A 24,117-nucleotide genomic window follows, 5' to 3' on the forward strand; every position below is an offset into this window, starting at 1 on the left:
CCTCTTTCATTCCTTACCACCATTTCATATTCACCTACTACATTTCCTTCTCTTCCTTTTCCTACTATCGAATTCCAGTCACCCATGACTATTAAATTTTCGTCTCCCTTCACTATCTGAATAATTTCTTTTATCTCATCATACATTTCATCAATCTCTTCATCATCTGCGGAGCTAGTTGGCTACAGTGGTAGGCATGGGCTTCGTATCTATTTTGGCCACAGTAATGTGTTCACTACGCTGTTTGTAGTAGCTTATCCGCATTCCTATTTTCCTACTCATTATTAAACATACTCCTGCATTACCCCTATTTGATTTTGTATTTATAACCCTGTATTCACATGACCAGAAGTCTTGTTCCTCCTGCCACCAAACTTCACTAATTCCCACTATATCTGATTTTAATCTATCCATTTCCCTTTTTAAATTTGCTAACCTAAATTTGCTAAATTTGTTGACTGGAATACTCTCTTTGAAATTCTGAAGGTGGCAGGGATAAAATACAGGAAGCGAAAGGCTATTTACAATTTGTACAGAAACCAGATGGCAGTTATAAGAGTCAAGGGACATGAAAGGGAAGCAGTGGTTGGGAAGGGAGTGAGACAGGGTTGTAGCCTCTCTCCGATGTTGTTCAATCTGTATATTGAGCAAGCAGTAAAGGAAACAAAAGAAAAATTCGGAGTAGGTATTAAAATCCATGGAGAAGAAATGAAAATTTTGAGGTTCGCCGATGACATTTTAATTCTGTCAGAGACGGCAAAGGACCTGGAAGAGCAGTTGAACGGAATGGACAGTATCTTGAAAGGAGGATATAAGATGAACATCAACAAAAGCAAAACGAGGATAATGGAATGTAGTCGAATTAAGTCGGGTGATGCTGAGGGAATTAGATTAGAAAATGATACACTTAAAGTAGTAAAGGAGTTTTGTTATTTGGGGAGCAAAATAACTGATGATGGTCGAAGTAGAGAGGATATAAAATGTAGACTGGCAATGGTAAGGAAAGCGTTTCTGAAGAAGAGAAATTTGTTAACATCAAGTATAGATTTAAGTGTCAGGCAGTCGTTTCTGAAAGTATATGTATGGAGTGTAGCCATGTATGGAGGTGAAACATGGACGATAAATAGTTTAGACAAAAAGAGAATAGACGCTTTCGAAATGTGGTGCTACAGAAGAATGCTGAAGATTAGATGGGTAGATCACATAACTAATGAGGAGGTACTGAATAGGATTGGGGAGAAGAGGAGATTGTGGCACAACTTGACTAGAAGAAGGGATCGGTTGGTAGGACGTGTTCTGAGGCATCAAGGGATCACTAATTTAATATTGGAGGGCAGCATGGAGGGTAAAAATCGTAGAGGGAGACCAAGAGATGAATACACTAAGCAGATTCAGAGGGATGTAGGCTGCAGTACGTACTGGGAGATGAAGACGCACAGGATAGAGTAGCGTGGAGAGCTACATCAAACCAGTCTCAGGACTGAAGACCACAACAACAACAACCTACCTGGCTGATTAAGGGATCTGACATTCCATGCTCCAACCCATAGAATGCTAGTTTTCTTTCTCCTGATAACAACATGCTCCTGAGTAGCCCCGCCCAGAGATCCGAATAGGGGACTATTTTACCCAAGAGGATGCCATTATCATTTAACCATACAGTAAAGCTGCATGCCCTTGGGAAAAATTACGGCTGTAGTGTCCCCTTGCTTTCAGCCATTCGCAGTACCAGCACAGCAAAGGCAGTTTTGGTTAGTATTACAAGACCAGATCAGTCAATCATCCAGACTGTTGCCCCTGCAACTACTGAAAAGACTGCTGCCCCTCTTCAGGAACCACACATTTGACTGGACTCTCAACAGATACCCCTCTGTTGTGGTTGCACCTACAGTATGGCTATCTGTATCGCTTAGGCACAAAGCTCAGTGCCACCTCTTATTAACTTGTTTGGTATATATCTCTCAATTGCCATTGATACTACTACTCTGAATTTAAACCACATCTGGTCTATCATATTGGAATGAGTGGAGACTGTCTCTTAGGAAGGTGTCAAGCGAATTTTTCCCTGCCTTTTTTAAATAGATGTATTTTGCATTTATTTTTAGTGGGTTTGGATGTTCCAGCATTCAGTCTAGCTACAACAACCTTGTGATCACTAATCCTTGTATGTGTTATGATGCCCCTTATTTGGTTAGGAATATTTATTGCCAAGATGTCAAATATGTTTTCATAACCATTTACACTCTGAGTATGCTCCTGAACTAGTTGTTCAAAATAATTTTCTTAGAGGGTGTTCAGTATGATTTTGGGTGGCGTCTTATGCCTAGCACTGACTTTAAATATGTATTTTTTGTCAACATATCAAGTGCAGATTGAAGTCACTGCCAACTATAATTGAATGAGTGGAGCACCTACTTGAAATGATACTAAAGTTTTCTTTGTACTGTTCAACAACTGTATCATCTGAGTCAGGGGGTCAATAAAAGGAACTAATTATTGATTTATTCCAGTTGTCAGGTATAACCTCTTCCCATACTAACTCACAGAAACAATCTATTTCAATTTCACTACAAGGTAAAATATTTCTTACAGCAATAAACAGTTCACCACCAACCGTATTTAATCTATCCTTTCTGAACACAGTTAGGTCCATTGTAAAAATTTTGGCTGAGCTTATTTGTGGCTGTAACCAGTTTCCATACCTACAACGATTTGAGATTTGGTGCTTGGAGCTCTGATTCTTTCCCAACACAGCTACGGCAATTTACAACCACAATATTGATTGTTCAATGAGGTTTAGGGATTGCAGCTGGCTGCAATCCCAAAACCTCATCGAACATTCAGTACGCTGGGAAAGCTTCAAGAATCACACAATATTGATTGTTCCAAAGTCTACCCTCTTCCTGTGTTCATTCTGCACCCTTTAAAACTGAAGCCCTTTGTGCACATTGCCAAGACTCCCTAACCTAAAAAACACCTACTCCCCTCCACACATCCCCCGCTACCTGTATAGCCACTTCCTGTGCGTAGTTGACACTTGTTCTATTTAGTGAGGGCTGGAAACCAACCACCCTACGGCGCAAGTCGAGGAATCTGCAAACCGTAATCAGATCCTCCACTCGACTCTGTACCAAAGGACCACAGTCTGTTCTGTCGATGATACTACTGACGGTGAGTTCCGCCTTCATCTTGCAAGCAACACTGGCAGCCTTTACTACTTCAGCTAGCCACACAAAACCAGAGAGAACCTCTTCTGATCCAAAGTGATACACAATGTTAGTACCAACATGAGCCATCACCTGCAGTTGACTGCACCCTTCATGGCATCTGAAACCACCCATTCCACATCAAGAGTGGCTCCTCCCGCCATGCACACAGAGTGCACATCAGATTTCTTCCCCTCCTTCACTGCCATATCCCTAAGGCGGCCCATTACACACCTAACATTGGAGCTCCCAACTACCAGTAAACTATAATGAAAATAAAGTAACACCTAACCTGGCCAACCCTGAAAGGGGATGTTTGGAAGCTAGTGAATCAGTTCCAAGACTGTAACAAAGCAAACCCCAATCTGAACACATGTAGAGGACAGCTTGCTTCAACATGGAAGGAAAATCCAATGGACAACATTTCTGTAACTTATCTTGATTCCTTACCGCACACTAAGCAAGAGAACAGCAATTTATCTGTAGTAGCTGATGCCGTCCCTAGGTTTGTGTGGCCACGGCCGACACACTGGAGACCACTGGAACCCCGGTTGAACATCCAACACAGATATTTGCTGTGTTTGGTCCTTTCAGAGTACTAGTGAGTGATAACACACTGGCCTGCCTCAAAGGCGTTCAATAAGTTCTTTCTCTGATGTGGGATATCCCATGTGACAACAACTCTCCACTATCCTTAGCCCTTTTTTGCCACGCAGGTGAACTGTAATTTAAAGTTGGCTCTTACCATCTTTCTTTCACAGTCACACACCAAATGGCATCACTCAATACAGTGGTTAAATTTTGTGTTCACCATAGTTGCTCGTGAGGTCCACAAGACAGCTCCTGCTAGCTTGATTTACACCTTCACTGTGAATCTGCCCCTCCCCAACTTACATGAAATCAATGATTTACCACTGGAGGACAGTGATAGTCATGAGAAACTGGGAGGCTGCTAAGAAAAACATTCAGTTGGCATGCAGAAGGGGGGCCACTAGCTATAATTAGGGGACGCATCCTATCTCACTACAGGTGGGCAGTGTGGTATATTTAAAGAACTTCTGGGTGCGAAGTAAAGGGGCCCTGAAGATCACCTCAAAAATGCTACCTAGATTACTGGGGCCCCATAACGAGGTTAAATCCATCTCCTTTGTCATTCCAAATAGGTATCTCTCTCATCCAATTACAGTTGTCAGTGACTTCGAACTGCACTTGATATGTTGACAAAAATACATATATAAAGTCGGTGGTAGGCGTAAGACTGAACATCTTCAGCATCCATCTTCCCCAAAACTTATTAGGGCTCACATATATCAACTTAAAGCTGCCATGGATAACCACGATAGCAGGGTAATGTCTTGCAGTTAACCCACTCCACCCCCTCCCACCACCCCACCTGTTCAAGCTTAAGGGGGCAGGGGGAAATTTGTGATATGTGGGTATCTTTTCTTTTTGCATTCTATCAATTGGTTCCTCAGGTTGCACCAAGGTTGGTTGTGCCAGTGGAACGAGTGGTGGATCAGCCACCAGAGGGAAGGTCGCACATTGTGATGCAGGATTTAAAGGCAGCCGTGTTGGTCAGCAGCTCAGTCAGTTCAGGGCAGGCAGTGAGCTGCGAGCAAGGATGGCATCTTCGGAGCTGGTAGTAGGTTTGGGCAGCAGCTAAATTTCAGACGCTAGCCTTTTCTCTTCTGATGTGCTAGTCATTGCAATTTGAACAGCATGTTGGTCGAACCTTTACTTGTGCTTTGATTATGAATATCTGAAGGAAGCCCTTGTTGGCTGTGGTGGCAGGTTTGCTACATGTCAGTCAATTCCAATTACTGTTTGTTAGGGCTGACTGTGCATTACAGTCTGCTGGGTCCTGAACAACAGATATATGGCAAAAGCACCCATTTGCTGGCAGACTTGTTTATTTGGGGGCTGCTGTTGGTTTCTTCATTATCAGAAATGACAGTAGTTGTGGTGTTAAATGACCTTGCAATCTCTGTGGTCACTGTGTAACACCAATATCGATTAGAAATAGGTTTATACTATGTAACAATGTGTCTGTGATTATGAAGTATTTGTTCTTTGTTAATTAATGTAATTGATTTGTGTCAAGAAATTTAAAGTTTGTATTGTATGTATGAAAAAAGATAAACGATGTTTACAATAATGAAATTTAATAAAATATGTATGTTCATAAAGAAAAATTTGTATATTGGAAGCTGTTTCATGCTTAGGGAACTTGTATTGTGAAATGTAAAAGCTGTTACGAAGTGTAGTAACACGGTTCACGTTTTCCGTCGCACTTCACACAGCGTAGACTGGGAACTGCCCGATGCCCGATGTTAACTGACAGTGCACGGTCCATGGTGCCTCAGTTGTTGTTGTTCCGCCGGCAGAGGTCATGGCAGAATTCTCGCGTGCCCTCTGGTGGACGGGACTCTACTTGCGGCAACTTCCGTCCGTGCGCCTCCTGCGATCTTTCTGGTGGCTACTGCAAGAAGCCCCTCCGCAACGGAAGTGGCTTGGTGCAAGGTGAAAGGTGGTTTTGGTGGTCGATCTGGGTGGCTCCTTTGATAGAACAGCAGGCAGGCAGTGGCCAGCCGTTGCACGGTAAACATTGAGGGTGCCAAGGGAGGCATTTGGAAGCCGTTTTGCATGGAAATTTGGCTGTTGCATCTCTTGGCAATAAGGAATGGCTCTAATACGATATAAATCCATTGCCAAGAAGAAATTATAAAGAGCATTCAACATCAAGAGCCGTGAGTACAGTTAGCCACCGTGTCGCTTGCCACCACTATTTCGCCACTGCTCCACCAACTTCAGGCATACAGATATGTATTATAGCATGGACCAGATAATTTGTGTGTTTCCAATAATAATCCAAGTGCTATAAACCTTCGTTTTGAACCCTAACATTATCCCTATCATGAACCGATGCAGGATCCCCTCTTAAGTGTGCAGAAAACTGAGTATCCTGTTTCTAACAAAATAGTGATTAGTTTCTGTGAATTAAGCGTGCGAAAATTCTGTGCCAGAGTGGTATATATTACTATCTAAAATACCTACTTCACATGTGATGAAAAGGGCACACAAATTTTAATTTAACCTTGATTGCTATCATTTTCCTGTCATATTAGAAAGATATTTGAAATATTATCACTACTAAAGAAACCTGATGCATTTCCATAAATGAGAATGTAAACAGGGTAACTGAAGTATTATTTAATTTTATTTGTGGTATTTGTATGTTAGTTAAGTCAGAAATCTTTTCATGCCCAACTTTAGTTCAGTGTTTCCAAAATAACATCTCAGTGCTGTGAAAATAGTAATCACAACTGTTAATATTATGAGTGGAATACTATTTGGCTTTCTGTAATTACTGGCTTATGCATTGATGGTAGCTACTGCAACCCATAACTTACGTCGTCCTGTATTCGTGTGTATCCAGTGTGCTACTAAAAGGGAGTTGGAATGAAGGTCACTACTACAACTAATATTCAATTTCCTGAAACATAATGTTTCAAATTAATATGCCTAATTAGGCTGGTGACTGTTTATTGTTTCATTCGTATGAACTTTTCTACTTTCATTATCCCCAAAGTAAAACCTGGTTTAGCTTTTCTATTAATTGCATTATATATCTAAATTACTGTCTGATACTTTTATCTGTTAGACATGCGCAAGCTCAAAGCATAAAAATCCTCCCAGAGGGTAACACTAGTTTGTGATAGTGTTATAACTGTCATGGTTACGCAAAAATTAGTCATAAACACAGTAGCATAAGTGAACTAGTTATACCAGGTTGGCTGCTAAGTGATTTCCAACTGATAGTTTGTTATTTGTCTTATGGTATCAGTGGAGCCACTAGACGAAGTCGGGTCATGTTTAAGTGTACGTTCTGTTCAGATGGCAAAGCTGTATGCAATTTAAGTCGCTCCTGTGATGTGGTAGTTATCCTTTACTTACTGTGCCTTGCTGTAACTTGTGTGAACAAGCAGTCCGTGAATGTCAAAGTGGTCTGTTCTGTGTATGTATAGGTTGTAAAAAATTTTGATTGTTTTTCTGTTCTTCGTGTGTTTCAGAAAGCAGTCCCTTGTAATTCTGTCTGTTGATTTTGGGTGCTCTTGGACCCCAGAACTGTAGCCAGCATACTATATGTTGTAACAATAAATACGGTGGGCAGTTGTTTGCTTCATTGGATCATTTTATTAAATTTGCCAATAGTTGCTTTCTGTATTTTGCATTTTACTAAATTCTACCACCAGTTGCTTTCAGTAAGTTGTCACAGTAAATCTCCCCTAACTCACTGCAGTGAATCATTTTATTATATTCTTTTACCAAATGCTTTCCTTAGGTTGTAACAGTAAATCTGGTGTGCAACTGCTATTTAACTTAAATTGTAGTGGTAGTCTTGATGGCAGCTGCTGTCTTAATACTAATTTTATTTAAATTCTGTGAACAGTTGCTTTTATTAAACTGTAATAGTAAATGTTGTTGGCAGTGTCACTTAGTATTAATGTCATTAAGAGATATGAGCTGTTCTTATTTGGAATATTTTACACTTGTCACTTGTGAAGTTTTCTGCTTGTTTAAATAAAGTGGTTTCTTTCAATTTGAATCAACTACTTCTGGTGCAGCACCTTACCACCCAACACCAGCTCCCTACCGCTTTCACCACCCTTTTCATAGTATTGTTGATATTCCAATCTATTACAACCTGGATTTTTCACAGTTTGATTTTGCCTAACAGCTTTCCTTCCATCCCGCAACCCAGCAATGATTTCCTCTGTTCCTATTCTCTGAAGCATTACTCTACACAGTGTCCATTCTCTCTCTTCTTTCTTGTGTTTTTCCATTGCCTTCTAAACTGTACACATCCAAACCACACAATATCAATACTCTCGTCTGCACACAACACACAGCTATGTGATCTTTAAGACTGTTGGTGCAGCATCTCGTGCCCCAATTTCTTCCCATGGTTAATTACAATTATTCCTATTCACCACATTTCCAACCCTCATCCTTGCATATTTTCGCATGTTATTTTCCACACTCCCTGAGCCACACAAATAAATGAACCTCGACTTAACTAACAGCCCCTCCCCCACTCTCTCTCTCCCCTTATCCTAACACACACACACACACACACACACACACACACACACACACACACACACTTCAACTGTTCTGTCTTTTTCCCACATTTTTGTATATTTGTTAAGTATTTATGTATGTATGTGCATGTTTTTACATATCTATGTGTATTTTATCATACCTGTATGTACTTTTACATCTAGCTCCTCTCACAACCACCTAATGCTTTCATTTACCCATTTCCCAAGTGCCATCCCTGCCACTATGGACTCCTACTCCATCTTTCTGCAGTAGTTCATAAAAGTATCCCTTTCCCTGTCTAAAACCCAGTCCCACATCTTGTTTCTTAAATGCTGTCTACACCATGGAACCCCCTCTGACCCACCTAACCATAAAAATTCCTTTCTGTGGATCCTGCCCCTCTGTTCTCAATGACCTTTACTTTTTCTGATTGCACCAGTTCCTGACCTCACAAACATGGTACCACAAAAACATCTTTATGGCACAGGCATCCCAGAACCACCTCTGCTCCCTCAGCATGATACTGTTACTGTCCAATCCCTGCATAACATCTCTGAAATTGAATCCCTTAAACGCCAGAATTTGGAAGAACATTCCTGACACTACCTCCATAAGTTATCCAGCCTGCTGACATCCTACAACCACCTTACAGTACCACTATCCAATCCTACCCACAGTCTTCCGGTCAGCTCCTCCTAGCACCCAGACCCTGCATAACTGACCTTTTCAACTTGCCACATTCCTCCAATACTCCCTACCAACAATCCACTAAACCCAGAGCCAAAACAATCCCAGAACACTGTTGTTAACCTTTCCAGCAAAATCCTCAGCTGCACAGAAGATTCAGTCCTATCCAAAGGCTTCACCTTCAACCCCTCACCCAAATTTAATCATTTTGGCCTTGTTCAAAGAAGGACAGCATGTTTTATATTATTGCAAATAGGGGAAAGAGAGTCACTGACATGACACAGGATTTGGGGTGGACATCATTAAAACAAAGGTGTATTTTGTTGTGACAGAATCTTCTTGAGAAACTTCAGTCACCAACTTTCTCCTCTGAATGTAAAATATTTTATTGATGTTGACATACGTAGGGAGAAATGATCATCATAATAAAATAAGGGAAAGCAGAGCTCATACAGAAATACATAGGTGTTCGTTTTTCCCACGTGCTGTACGAGATTGGAAAAATAAGAGGATTATTTGAAGGTGGTTTGATGAACTCTCTGCCAGGCACTTAAATATGATTTGCAGAGTATCGATGTAGATGCAGATCTAGTCCCTGTGCTCCCTTCTCTCTCCCCACATATACCAGGCTATCGGTCCCCCTTCCCACTTTGGATTGTTGCTTCTGTTCAATGCAGTTGCATTCTGGCCAGAACGGTCACAGAAAGCAGTCGTGTGTGTGAGGTGTGCTTGCCTGTGTGAATGTGTCTGTATTTCCTTTTTGAAAAAGGCTTTGGCATAAAGCTCAATGTGTAATAATCTTTTTGCTGTGCCCATCTGCCACTCAACGAGATATCTTTATGGGTGAACAGCAATCTATCCTTTTCATAACATTGTTCACATTCCACCAAGCTACACATCTTCATTCAAGCTCAATTTCATTACAAAACACATCCAAATGTAGTATGTGCACTGTCCACAGAAATAAAGCAAATACTACACTAAAGAACACTACACTGTCAGCCGATTAAAAAAACTGTATCTTCATCTCAGTTCTGTTGTTGCAGGATATATAACTGATGAAAATTTGATAATTTTTATTTTGTCAGTCTCAGTTGCATGAGTATACAATTAATACAATATATACTAAAAGGTATCAGATAGATTATATAATGTTAAGACAGAGATTTGGGAACCAGGTTTTAAATTGTAAGACATTTCCAGGGGCAGATGTGGACTCTGACCACAATCTATTGGTTATGACCTGTAGATTAAAACTGAAGAAACTGCAAAAAGGTGGGAACTTAAGGAGATGGGACCTGGATAAACTGAAAGAAGCAGAGGTTGTACAGAGTTTCAGGGAGAGCATAAGGGAACAATTGACAGGAATGGGGGAAAGAAATACAGTAGAAGAAGAATGGGTAGCTTTGAGGGATGAAGTAGTGAAGGCAGCAGAGGATCAAGTAGGTAAAAAGACGAGGGCTAGTAGAAATCCTTGGGTAAAAGAAGAAATATTGAATTTAATTGATGAAAGGAGAAAATATAAAAATGCAGTAAATGAAGCAGGCAAAAAGGAATACAAACGTCTCAAAAACGAGATCGACAGGAAGTTCAAAATGGCTAAGCAGGGATGGCTAGAGGACAAATGTAAGGATGTAGAGGCTTATCTCACTAGGGGTAAGATAGATACTGCCTACAGGAAAATTAGAGAGACCTTTGGAGATAAGAGAACCACTTGTATGAACATCAAGAGCTCAGATGGAAACCCAGTTCCAAGCAAAGAAGGGAAAGCAGAAAGGTGGAAGGAGTATATAGAGGGTCTATACAAGGGCGATGTACTTGAGGGCAATATTATGGAAATGGAAGAGGATGTAGATGAAGATGAAATGGGAGATACGATACTGAGTGAAGAGTTTGACAGAGCACTGAAAGACCTGAGTCGAAACAAGGCCCCCGGAGAAGACAATATTCCATTGGAACTACTGACGGCCTTGGGAGAGCCAGTCCTGACAAAACTCTACCATCTGGTGAGCAAGATGTATGAAACAGGCGAAATACCCTCAGACTTCAGGAAGAATATAATAATTCCAATCCCAAAGAAAGCAGGTGTTGACAGATGTGAAAATTACCGAACAATCAGTTTAATAAGCCACAGCTGCAAAATACTAACATGAATTCTTTACAGACGAATGGAAAAACTAGTAGAAGCCGACCTCGGGGAAGATCAGTTTGGATTACGTAGAAATACTGGAACACATGAGGCAATACTGACCTTACGACTTATCTTAGAAGAAAGATTAAGGAAAGGCAAACCTACGTTTCTAGCATTTGTAGACTTAGAGAAAGCTTTTGACAATGTTGACTGGAATACTCTCTTTCAAATTCTAAAGGTGGCAGGGGTAAAATACAGGGAGCGAAAGGCTATTTACAATTTGTACAGAAACCAGATGGCAGTTATAAGAGTCGAGGGACACGAAAGGGAAGCAGTTGTTGGGAAGGGAGTAAGACAGGGTTGTAGCCTCTCCCCGATGTTATTCAATCTATATATTGAGCAAGCAGTAAAGGAAACAAAAGAAACATTCGGAGTAGGTATTAAAATCCATGGAGAAGAAATAAAAACTTTGAGGTTCGCCAATGACATTGTAATTCTGTCAGAGACAGCAAAGGACTTGGAAGAGCAGTTGAACGGAATGGATAGTGTCTTGAAAGGTGGATGTAAGATGAACATCAACAAAAGCAAAACGAGGATAATGGAATGTAGTCGAATTAAGTCGGGTGATGCTGAGGGAATTAGATTAGAAAATGATACACTTAAAGTAGTAAAGGAGTTTTGCTATTTGGGGAGCAAAGTAACTGATGATGGTTGAAGTAGAGAGGATATAAAATGTAGACTGGCAATGGCAAGGAAAGCGTTTCTGAAGAAGAGAAATTTGTTAACATCGAGTATAGATTTAAGTGTCAGGAAGTGATTTCTGAAAGTATTTGTATGGAGTGTAGCCATGTATGGAAGTGAAACATGGACGATAAATAGTTTGGACAAGAAGAGAATAGAAGCTTTCGAAATGTGGTGCTACAGAAGAATCCTGAAGATTAGATGGGTAGATCACTTAACTAATGAGGAAGTATTGAATATGATTGGGGAGAAGAGGAGTTTGTGGCACAACTTGACCAGAAGAAGGGATCGGTTGGTAGGACATGTTCTGAGGCATCAAGGGATCACCAATTTAGTATTGGAGGGCAGCGTGGAGGGTAAAAATCGTAGGGGGAGACCAAGAGATGAATACACTAAGCAGATTCAGAAGGATGTAGGTTGCAGTAGGTACTGGGAGATGAAGAAGCTTACACAGGATAGAGTAGCATGGAGAGCTGCATCAAACCAGTCTCAGGACTGAAGACCACAACAACAACAACAACAATTTATTGCTACAGTGGTTACCGGTTTTGGGCTGACTCACCATCATCAAGCTACACACCTTGTTATTAACTGTAGCTAGTTACACAACATAGTGCTAAAAGGCACAAACTTGGTGCTACAAAGTCAAGCTGTGAGAAACATATACTCTCACTGATTTGACAGCCTATGTGTCTACTGAATTACACAATGAAACTACTCATAAGAATAAAGTTTCATTGTGTTGTTTAGGTGAAACAACAGACACATAGGTTATCATATCAATGAGTGTATTCGTTGTTCACATTTTGACTTTCTTGTATTGAGAGGTTGTGCCTTTTGGCACCATGCTGTGTAATTAGTAAATAGTTAATAACAAGATGTGTGTTTGAGTATGGGCATGTCAGCCTCAAACTAGTAACCACTGCAGCAATAAAATGTATATTCACATGCAACTGAGATGAACAAAATAAACATTTATGAAATTTTCATAAATATTAGACACTTGCAGACCTACCATTCAGGAGCAACTTGCCTTGAATCAGGAAGGACAGGGTGTACATGAAGCCCAGAAAAAAAGTTCCTACATTTTTCCCAGGTGAAGATACACTATACCCCAGGTGAAAACACAATATACCCTGGGTGAAAGCATATTTTTTTTTCTGTGTCAAGTGGCAATATACTCTTCCTTGGACTGTAGAACATCAATCCTTTGAATGGTAGCTTCTGAATGCTGAAATAGAGCTTGCACTTTTGTCAGCGAATCACAGCTCGCATCATGTTATCTTGCCAGCTAATGACAGCAGCTATTCAGAGCACAGGACATGTGATGTAGTCAGCCATTAGCAAAATCACTGTTAAGTAGTGTAAACACACAAATAGGTAAAGTTAATGGTTTAAAGTAATATACATTCAGTACAGATACAGGAAAAGCTAAGCAATTACTTATAATATTGGGCATCAAAAATGTTTTGCTGTTTTGTTTTCAGAAGGTGTGGTTAGGTAGAATCCTAAGAGCACAGCTTAAATTTCAGCAGTTGAATGTTTCTGACAAGCATCACTGTAAATTTCACTACTGTGCACCAAATAATGCTGAATAAATGTTCTGTCGAGCACTTTGCCTTTTCCATAGAAAAGCTGCTTGTGTGTGAAATTGCTCAAGAACTCACCTCTCACTTTTTAAGGCTAATTATTCTTTTTGCCATCATTACTGCATAATTTGTAATCTATGAAAGAACCAAAACATACACCAAAAACTAACCTTGAAGCTTGGTCCTTTTACTACATGTTACTCTTTAAGGTGCATGAAACACAAATGTGCCAGGCAAATTTTAAATAATTGTATAAATGACAGTCTGCTGGGCCCAAAATTTTTTAAATGGCTGGTCCTCAAAGTGTTATGTTTTGAATGAGAGTCAAAAGCTCCAGGATTAAAGAAATTCATTGCACATTCTCACACATAACATAATTTATCTTGCGTAAATAGAGATTTACTTTGAGAGTAACGCTTCTCAAATCACTATTCACTATATTTTCCTGCGCCCTGTTAGAAATGTAAACAGTAATGACATCATACTCATCAGAAGAAATTTGTTGTTACAAAGTATTGCACAGTCTTCATCCTAAAGCCTCGGACACATTTTGCTGTCTGCATATGCTTGTTTGTGCACTGTGTTTTGGTGTTATTCTCTCATTTACGTTTTATTGCCAAGTTATTTTTCCGCAGTAGCGGGCTAAAAATAATTATTTGTTCAAGAATAAATTTTTACGTAAAATTACAAAAGTTTAATTGAAAACTGAAACAGTGGAAAGCTCCCAGAATTCTAAAAAATTCCCGGGTTTTCCCAGATTACCCGGTTGTCCCGAGGCATACACAGTATTACCATGTCATGAAACCATGCAGTCTGTAACAGAAATATGGAACATACATTAATTTCAACTATCCTACAGGCTTAGCAGCAATACCTTCTCAGATGCTGTGGCAAGACGTGTGCCCTGGAGATTGAGAGCAATACAACTGAGAGGTGCTTCATGGGCTGCTATGTCCAGTGGTGCTCTCTCAGTGTTAGCCAAATCAACTAACTGGACCTGTCCTGAATGCCGACCAGGAAAGGCAAGTAGAGAGTTATTGCTATTGGGACAAAGCACACAGAGACCTGTAAGAAAGAAGTCTAGATATAAAACCTACAGAATTCACAGGAAATAATGAGAACAAAAAAATTACAGATTACAAACATGGCTGCAAATGATGATCCAACAAAGAATATGATCAGGAGTTCTGTCTACAGATATTCTTTTTCTGGGCGCTAAAGAGGAAATTGAAATGAGAAAATATGCCATGATAGGGCAATGACCTTTTTTTTTACTGTGGAGGATACAGAAGAAATTAACGTGAAATAAGACAGTACCTACCACATCTTCAGGATTCAAAATATTAGTTTTATTATATGTGTATGCCACACTTGCCAGAACAGTGTAGGTTACTAGACAGAACTGATAAATACAGCGAAACAATGCCAGCAGTTACTTACGTAAGATGAACTATAAGAAATTCCACAGTATTTTGTGTATATTCAGTTGTTGGCTTTTTGTGTATTTCATATAAAATGTAAACACCTATGATAACCCATATCTCAAATTATTACCTTTTTCATGGTGAGTTGAAATGTAGGTACACAAAACAGTGTATATGCCAGGATGGTATCAGGAGGTCAGGTGGGCATCTGGGTAGTTTTTCCTACATTTAAAATGAGAAATGCCAGGATTCATGGAAAAATGGGTTTTATTCCCAAGAACTACCATTAAGGGGTGCAACATTCTTGAAAACTGGCTATGGCCATGGAGTAAACTGCACATGGTACGGAAAGAGCATTTCGCCCTCAATAGGATGGACATGTCTGGAGGGTAAGGAAGCTGGCAGGCAAGGGAGCAACCTGCCGTTGTGGCCGTTACCTCACTGACCCTCTTGCATATCTCATATGATGGCACCCAGTTCTCTCATTGGCAGGTTTGTGGCAGAAAGTTGATGTGTCTCACTCAGCAATAATGTAGTGGCGTCCCTAACTCAGCATAATAGCATGGGAGCTGGCCACAAGTACTGCAGAGTAGTTTACATAACTGTTCACGCCACTGCCTGAGCCTAAGTTCAAATGATGGAAGCAGAATAAACTACAATTTTTTACTTTTGCTGCCCATTACCATGCACCCAACAGAAAACATTGGAAAGATGTCAGGGGGGACAATATAGTTATTCAGTGCCTACAGGTATAGAACAGCGATCAGAAGTAAAAATAGAGAAATTGCAGAGATTCATAAAAAAAAATCTTCTTTGTAAATTTTATAAAACAACTGATAATGTGAAAAAAGAATATACACATTTTATGATGATTAATTTAATTTCATTCGGTATCAGCTTTTATCACTCATGAGCAAACCATGATCATAGTGAAACATATCAACGGACTGTGTTAATGCGCGATCTGAGCAAGGAGTATTGAGAGCAGGTGTAGGATGAGACTGTGATTGTGTGTGTTAAAGAGAGCTTAGACCACAGAGCAAGATTATAATGGCTTGGTGCATAAATTCATAGTGTTTTTACATAAGTTTGATAAACACAAGAGGTACACATAACAGAGATTTTAGTCAACAATAATATATTATCCTTCACCATTTACAACAGTCTGCCAGTGGTCGGGGTAACTTTTCAAAACTGCCACTGTAGAAATCTTGTGGATTTGAGGTGAAGAGCTCATTGAGCCACTTTAAGAAAGGAAGTCCCTTGAAGGTCTTTTGATACAGAGTGGTAAAGGTGAAAATCTGAGGGCACAAGATCAGGTGAGTAAGGTGGGTGTAGAATTCGTTTTTTATTTATTTATTTTTTTTTTGTGGCAAAAACTACAATGGTCATTAGCGCCCAGACTAAGTTAGGAATGCACCGTGAGGCACAAGGTTAAAACAGCAACTGAAAGGGACAATACTATAAAAGACATAAACATAATCAAATGTCCTTAGACAGGTTTGTCAAGCTGATAAAACGAAGCAGCTGCTCCTGGGTCATCCGCTAAAATGGCATCCAGAGTACATGGCAGGCCAAGATCAAGACGCAGTGTAGTAAAATCCGGACAGGACGTTAAAATGTGACGGACCGTCAGCAATTGCCCACATGGGCAGAACGGCACCGGTGCAGCCGTCAGCAGATGGCGATGGCTGAACCGGCAGTGTCCAATTCGTAAGCGGGCCAAAACGACCTCCTCCTGCCGAGAAGGGCGTGAGGAGGACGTCCAAGCCGCGGGAAGAGGTTTCAAGGCCCGAAGCTTGTTGTCCGTAAGTGCAGCCCAGTCGGCATGCCACAGCAATAAAATGCGCCGACAAATGACCCTGCTACAATCTGATGAAGGGACACAACAAGAAGCTGTCCGAGGCTGGAGAACCGCAGCCTTGGCTGCGGCATCTGCAGCTTCATTCCCAGGGATACCGACATGGCCAGGAACCCACATAAAGCTAACCAGAGAACAGTCGTCCACCAGCTGCTGAAGAGAGCGTTGGATCCGGTGCACGAAAGGGTGAACTGGATACGGATCACTGAGGCTCTGGATGGCGCTCAGGGAATCGGAGCAGATGACATAAGCAGAATGTCCGTGGTGGCAGATGTAAAGAACAGCCTGGTAGAGGGCAAAGAGCTCAGCTGTGAAGACCGAACAATGGCCATGGAGCCGGTATTTGAAACTTTGTGCCCTGACAATAAAAGAACACCCGACCCCGTCATTGGTCTTAGAGCCATCTGTATACATGAAGGTCATATTAATGAACTTCGAATGAAGTTCGACAAAACGGGAGTTATATACCGAACGGGGGGTAACCGCCTTTGGGAGCGAGCTGAGGTCAAGGTGAACGCGAACCCGAGCCTGGGGCCAAGGTGGCGTGTGGCTCTCGCCCACTCTAAAGGTTGCAGGGAGTGAAAAATCAAGGTGTTGAAGGAGGCGATGAAAGCGAACTCCAGGGGGTAGCAGGGAAGAGACATACAACCCGTATTGACGGTCGAGAGTCGTCAAAAAAGGAACGATAAGATGGGTGGTCGGGCATTGACAGTAGCCAACAGGCATACCGACAAAGCAGTATATCGCGCCGGTAGGTGAGTGGCAATTCACCGTCTTCAGCATGAAGACTCTCGACGGGACTAGTATAAAACGCTCCGAGCGCAAGACGTAAACCCCGATGTTGTATGGAGTTGAGGCGGCGTAAGATGGACGGCCGTGCAGAGGAGTATACGAAGCTCCCATAATCCAGCTTGGAGCAGACGATCGACCGATATAGGCGAAGTAGGACGGTTCGATCCGCTCCCCACGACATACCACTGAGAACACGCAGAACATTTAGAGAAAGGGTACAACGGGCAGCCAAATATGACACATGTGGAGACCAGCTAAGTTTCCTGTCAAATGTAAGACCTAAAAATTTTGTTGTCTCCACGAATGGGAGAGCAACGGGACCGAGTCGTAAGGACGGTGGGAGAAACTCTTTGTAGCGCCAGAAGTTAATACAGACCGTCTTCTCGGCAGAAAAACGGAAGTCATTGGCGACACTCCAGGAGTAAAGATGGTCAGGAGAATGCTGAAGACAGCGCTCCAGGAAACATGTACACTGCGCGCTGCAACAGATGGTAAAATCGTCCACGAAAAGGGAGCCTGATACACCAGCTGGGAGGCAATCCATTATTGGATTGATCGCTATGGCAAAGAGAGCGACGCTCAAAACTGAGCCCTGTGGCACCCCATTCTCCTGGCGAATGGTGTCTGACAGGACAGAACCCACATGTACCCGGAACTGTCGATCCATTAAAAAGGAACGAATAAAAAGAGGGAGGCGACCGCGAAGGCCCCATGTCTGCATGGTGCGGAGAATGCCCGCCCTCCAACAGGTGTCGTAAGCCTTCTCCAAATCAAAGAACACAGCCACGGTCGGGCGCTTCCGCAAGAAGTTATTCATAATGAAGGTCGACAAGGTAACCAGATGGTAAACAGCAGAGCGGCGCCTACGAAATCCACATTGTACATTGATAAGTAGGCGTCGATATTCGAGCAGCCAAACCAAACGAGAGTTAACCATTCGTTCCATCACCTTACAGACACAGCTGGTAAGCGAGATGGGTCGATAACTGGAAGGCAAGTGCTTGTCCTTCCCCGGCTTAGGAATTGGTACAACAATAGACTCACGCCAGCATGCGGGAACATGTCCCTCAATCCAGATGCGATTATAAGTACGAAGAAGGAAACCTTTACCCGCAGGAGAAAGGTTCTTCAGTATCTGAATACGAATAGAATCAGGCCCTGGAGCAGAGGACCGTGACCGGGCAAGTGCATTTGCGAGTTCCCGCATGGTGAATGGGGCATTATAACTTTCACGATTCGAGGAGCGGAAGTTAGGTGGCCTAGCCTCCTCTGCCTGTTTTCGGGGGAGGAAGGCAGGGTGGTAATGAGCGGAGCTCGAAACCTCTGTGAAAAAGCGGCCGAAGGCATTGGAGACATCCTCAGGGGCCACAAGGACATCATTCGCGACCGTCAAGCCAGAAACTGGTGAGTGGACCTTAGTGCCAGATAGCCGGCGCAGGCTACCCAAGACAACAGAAGGAGGAGTAAAACTGTTGAAGGTGCTTGTGAAAGCAGCCCAGCTGGCTTTCTTGCTGTCTTTAATAATACGACGACACTGCGCACGTAATCGTTATTAATTTATACAATTCGCCACTGTAGGGTGGCGTTTAAAGGTGCGTAAAACACGTCAACGAGCATGTAAAGTGTCTCTACATGCTGCGGTCCACCAGGGGACCAGTACGCGATGAGGAGAAGAAGTAGTGTGAGGGATGGAATATTCAGCAGCAGTGAGAATGACTTCCGTGAGGTGTGCGACCTGACTAATGCAGCTTGTGAAGGTTTGATCCTGAAAGGTCGCCCTGGAAGAGAAGAGCCCCCAGTCTGCTTTGGAGATGTTCCAACTAGTTGAGCATGGAGAGTGGGTATGATGCAGGAGATGGATAACACACGGGAAGTAGTCGCTCGAATATGTATCAGAAAGTGCATACCACTCAAACCGGCGTGCAAGTTGGGTAGTACATATAGAGAGGTCTAAATGGGAATAGGTGTGAGATGTGTCCGAAAGAAAAGTAGGGGCGCCAGTATTGAGGCAGACAAGATTGAGCTGGTTGAAAAGGTCTGCTAACAGGGAGCCCCTCGGGCAGGATGCTGGAGAGCCCCAAAGGGGATGGTGGGCATAGAAGTCTCTAGTTAACAAAAATGGTGCAGGTAGCTGAGCAATAATTTGCATCATGTCTGCCCTGGTAACGGCAGACGACGATGGAGTGTAAATGGTACAAATGGAAAATGTAAAAGTGGGGAGAGTAATTCAGACGGCAGCTGCCTGCAGGCTGGTGTGCAATGTGATGGGATCGTAGTAAATATCATCCTGGACCAGCAACATAACCCCTCCGTGAGCCGGAATACCTGCCACAGGGGGTAGGTCAAAACGCACAGAGGTGTAGTGTGCCAAGGCAATTTGATCGCATGGGCGTAGCTTCGTTTCCTGGAGGGCTACGACGAGCGGACGGTGCAAGTGGAGCAGCAACTTTAAGTCCTCTCGGTTGGAGCGAATGCTGCGAATATTCCAGTGAATAAGTGCCATCATGAGAAGAAAAAGAAAAAGGTGAAGCAAGAAGGGGTCACCTCGAACGCCGCTGAGGGCCTGGCTTCGAGCGAGCACTGCTGCCGCTATCAATAGGCAGAGAGTCATCATCCATTTTTTCAATAGGTTCATTGGTCATCTTGTTAAGATGGCCGGGAGGGGGAGCTTCCTCCGTCGGTGAACGGCCAGATGTTCGGCTACCAGCGGTGCGGCCAGGCGAAACAGATGACGGCCTGGGGCGGCAACCGCTGGGTGGCGCAGGAGAAGAAATGTGCCGTGGCAGAGAAGGAGAGCTGTGCTTCCTATGAGCCTTCTTGGAAGGTCGTTTAGTGGAAGTACTGGTCGATGGCTGGGAGTTCGAGGTACGTAGGAAGTCTGCACGGGATGGTTCCTTCTTGAAGGCCCGTGCATCTGACTTCTGGGTCTTTGTCTTGGCAGAAGCTGATGAAGGTGCTTGTGTCTGAGGGGTGACGGGAGGAAGAGGAGACGTCGACTGGGTGATCTTTGCACTGGCCGAACGGACGACCGTAGTGCTGAAGGTCAGATCGCATGTCTGCGTCGCCACTTCCCTGGTAGTCCGAGGAGAGGCGAGGACAGTACTGTATTTCCCCACTGGGAGCAGCGTGGGCTTCCTACTAGCAAATAGCTTGCAAGCAGCCGAGGTGGACACTTTCTCTTTGACCCGTATTTCCTGTATACAGAGTTCTTCCTTGTAGATGGGACAGTCACGGGAGGACGCTGCAGGGTCACCCTGACAGTTCACACAACGAGGAGACGGAGGTGGACAGTCACCCTCATGGGCATACCTGCCACAAGTGACACATTTAGCCACATTGGAACAAGACTGGCGAGTGTGATTAAAACGCTGACACTGGTAGCAGCGCATAGGTGTTGGGACATAGGGGCGAACAGAAATAACCTCGTAGCCCGCTTTGATGCGCGACGGCAACTGAACACTATCAAAGGTCAAGAAAAGTGTCCGGGTCGGTACCATGTCATTGTTGACCTTTTTCATGACCCTATGGACAGCCTTCACGCCCTGCTCAGCGAGGAAAGACTGAATCTCCTCGTCAGCCAATCCGTCGAGTGATCTAGTATATACCACGCCACGAGACGAATTCAAAGTGCGGTGAGCCTCCACCCAGACAGGGAATGTGTACAGGAGTGTGGCCCGAAGCAGTTTTTGTGCCTGAAAGGCGCTCTCAGTTTCTAGCAACAAGGTACCATTACGCAACCCGGTACAAGAGTTGACAGATCCGGCTATGGCATCTACGCCCTTCTGGATAACGAAAGGGTTGACAGAGGAAAAATACTTTCCGTCCTCAGATCGAGAAACTACGAGGAACTGTGGGGCAGGCGGTAGTACTTTTGTCACTGGTGGCTGGTAAAGTTTCTGTTTGTGGGCAGAAGTCGAGAGAAAAGGAGAAGAGAAATCCATTGCGGAGAAATCCCCCACGATTGCCAGCGTCTCCGGTGGCGCGCTCCTTCCTTGTGGGGACCCTCTCAGAGGGCACTCCCGCCTTAGGTGAATGTTTACACCTCAGGTCACACCTCCCGAGAAAAGGAGGGAGGGACCAATCGGCATGGTCGGAAGGTGTCAGCTCAGGCAACTCCTGGCAACTCCCAACCAACTCCTGTATAGTGTTTTTTGTCAGTCTATCAGAATGCAGATGGGCATTGTTGTGGGCTAGCATCACTTCACACAGTCTTCCTGGTTGTTGTTTCTGGATTGCATCTGTAAGACATCTCAGTTGTTGACAATAAATGTCAACAGTGATGGTTACATCTTGGGGGAGCAATTCATAGTACATCACACAGCCACTGTTTCACCAGATGTGTAACATTATCTTCTGTGGATACGTGCATATCTTTGTAAGGGGAGTTGCTGCTTTGTTTGGGCTCAACCATTCCTTTCTTTTCCTTATGGTAGCATAAAGACACCATTTCTCCTCACCAGTAATGAAAAAGGATAGAAATATTCATGTCGTTCACAAGCCAACTGACGACGAGATGCACATATGGCCAACTGCTCATTCTTGTGATTTTGGCTTAGAACAAGTGGTACTTGTACACCTGATTCTTTAAACCTTTCCCATTGTATTCAGATGTTGCACAAGGTGGAGTGATCACTCTTCATCACATCTGCCAGTTCTCAAGTACAATGAAGTGGATCATTGTGGATTAATGTATTTAATTCATCTTCACAAAGCCCTGAAGGTCTCCCTGAATATGGAGAGCCCCTAATGTCAAATCAATCATACTTAAAATGAGAAAACCATTTTCTTGCCATGCTCTGTCCCATGACATTATCCCCATATACGATGCATATGTTTCTGGCTGCCTCTGCTGCTCTCATCCTATACCGAACTCAAGCAGAAGACTGTGACATAGGAATAGTAAACTACAGATAAAAGATGACAATCGATAAATAAACCTGCAGCAAATGGAATACCAACATGCAAAATAAAAACGCCACAAACTTATGTACCAACTTAATGGTAACAAGTGTTCAAATTACTATTTCCAATATCACCAAAGCAAGCAGATGTTGATCAGGTATGTGTGTAACATTGCGAGTTTGAGACTTGAAATTTGTGGAGCAGTTGGAAGTTGTTCACCTTCACATTCACCATTTTGCTCAGTCTTCTAGAAACAAAAGAAAATACCCAAATATAAATCTATTGACTGTCTGCCATACAATGAGGCACAAAGAAACTGTGAATGCTCACACTCTACTGATAAGACCTTCAATTAAGTGAAAGTGCCAGCCATAACTCCCACTTCCTCCATCTTTTGAAAACCAGTTCTCACACCATCTTCATCTCTTGTGTTTCCTATGGCATCGTATTTGAGAACCACTTCACATACCTGACCAGACAGCCAGCTAACTCCTCCAGTGACCATTCCCCATCACTCAGTGGTTATATTGCATTCTCTCGGAGCTGTGCTGACCCTGAGAGAGCACCTGGAGGAGTCTGTACATTAATTTGCACAGATGTCAGTGAGTGGATTTGAAAGCAGCAGCAGCGTGAGTGCAAACAACTTCAACAATCACCATTTGCTATGAACATTTCACTCTTCAGCAGAGTGTGCGCTGCCTGTGGAAGGCAAACGTCCCAAGTTCGAGTCTCAGTCCAGCACGTAGTTTTAATCTGCCAGCAAGTTTCTTACCACCTGCAATGTTTACATATCTTCAGGCAGGCCCCTTGCTTACCTTGAGTTGACCACCTTAATCCAACAACTCTCCCCCCTCCCCATTTTCTCCTACTTGAGGATTACAATGGAGACCACCCCCTTTGGGGAAGTACCACTGTCTCTGGTAGGGGCCTTCTACTTGACCAGCTTCTTACTGACCATGATCTGTCTCTCTTCAATGATGGTACTCCTGCTCACTTCAGTGTCACCCATGGCACCTTTTCAGCTATTGAACAAACAATCTCTTTCCTCAATGTTGTAGCTTCACTGCACTGGTCACTACATGATGATCTTTGTGACAGTGACCACTTCCAATGATTGTGTCACTTTCTTGCCATCAGAAGACGGACCGACTAGCATGATGAGTGCTTCGAAGAATCAATTGACAGTTGTATGACTCTGCTGCTACCTTTGTCCCTTCTCTGTCAGACTGCACTGACGAGAATGTGCAAATCATCTCCAGCGTGATCATCCATGATATTGGAACTGCTATTCCCCCTTTCTACAGGTCCCCTCCACCACCATCTGGCGCCATGGTGGACCAAAGACACTGCAATAGTTGTTCAGGATCACTAAAGAGCCCAGCAACATATCAAGCGACATCCTTCTCAGACAAACCTTATCTCTTTTAATCGGCTTCACATTAAGGCTTGCTGTCTACTTAAACACAGTAAGAAGGAATGCTGGAAAAGACTTCTGCTCCCTGGGAATGTGTGCCTCTTCATCGGAGGAGTGGGCCAAACTCTGTAGTCTTCCACAACTCCACTGGGTCTACTCCTGCAGGATCATCTTTGTATTGATGCAATGACTTTTCCTGACACTTTGCAACAGCATCAGCATCCTCTTCCTACCTATCTACTGTAATGCCCCAAGGACAGAAAACCC

The 24,117-nt window shown here is 43.1% G+C and overlaps 1 protein-coding gene across 2 annotated transcripts in view; it reads right to left on the reverse strand.

The window, feature by feature from the left end:
• The window catches only part of LOC126235929 (WD repeat domain phosphoinositide-interacting protein 3), a 125,679-nt gene that overhangs the window by 77,694 nt on the left and 23,868 nt on the right, over positions 1–24,117 (reverse strand). For both annotated transcript variants that reach the window (XM_049944891.1, XM_049944892.1), the window contains exon 4: positions 14,332–14,522. In XM_049944891.1, the coding sequence (XP_049800848.1) occupies positions 14,332–14,522 (191 nt within the window). The remainder of the gene's footprint in view (positions 1–14,331; positions 14,523–24,117) is intronic.

This window comes from Schistocerca nitens, chromosome 2, assembly GCF_023898315.1.
Source record: "Schistocerca nitens isolate TAMUIC-IGC-003100 chromosome 2, iqSchNite1.1, whole genome shotgun sequence".
Taxonomy (NCBI): Eukaryota; Metazoa; Arthropoda; class Insecta; order Orthoptera; family Acrididae; genus Schistocerca; species Schistocerca nitens.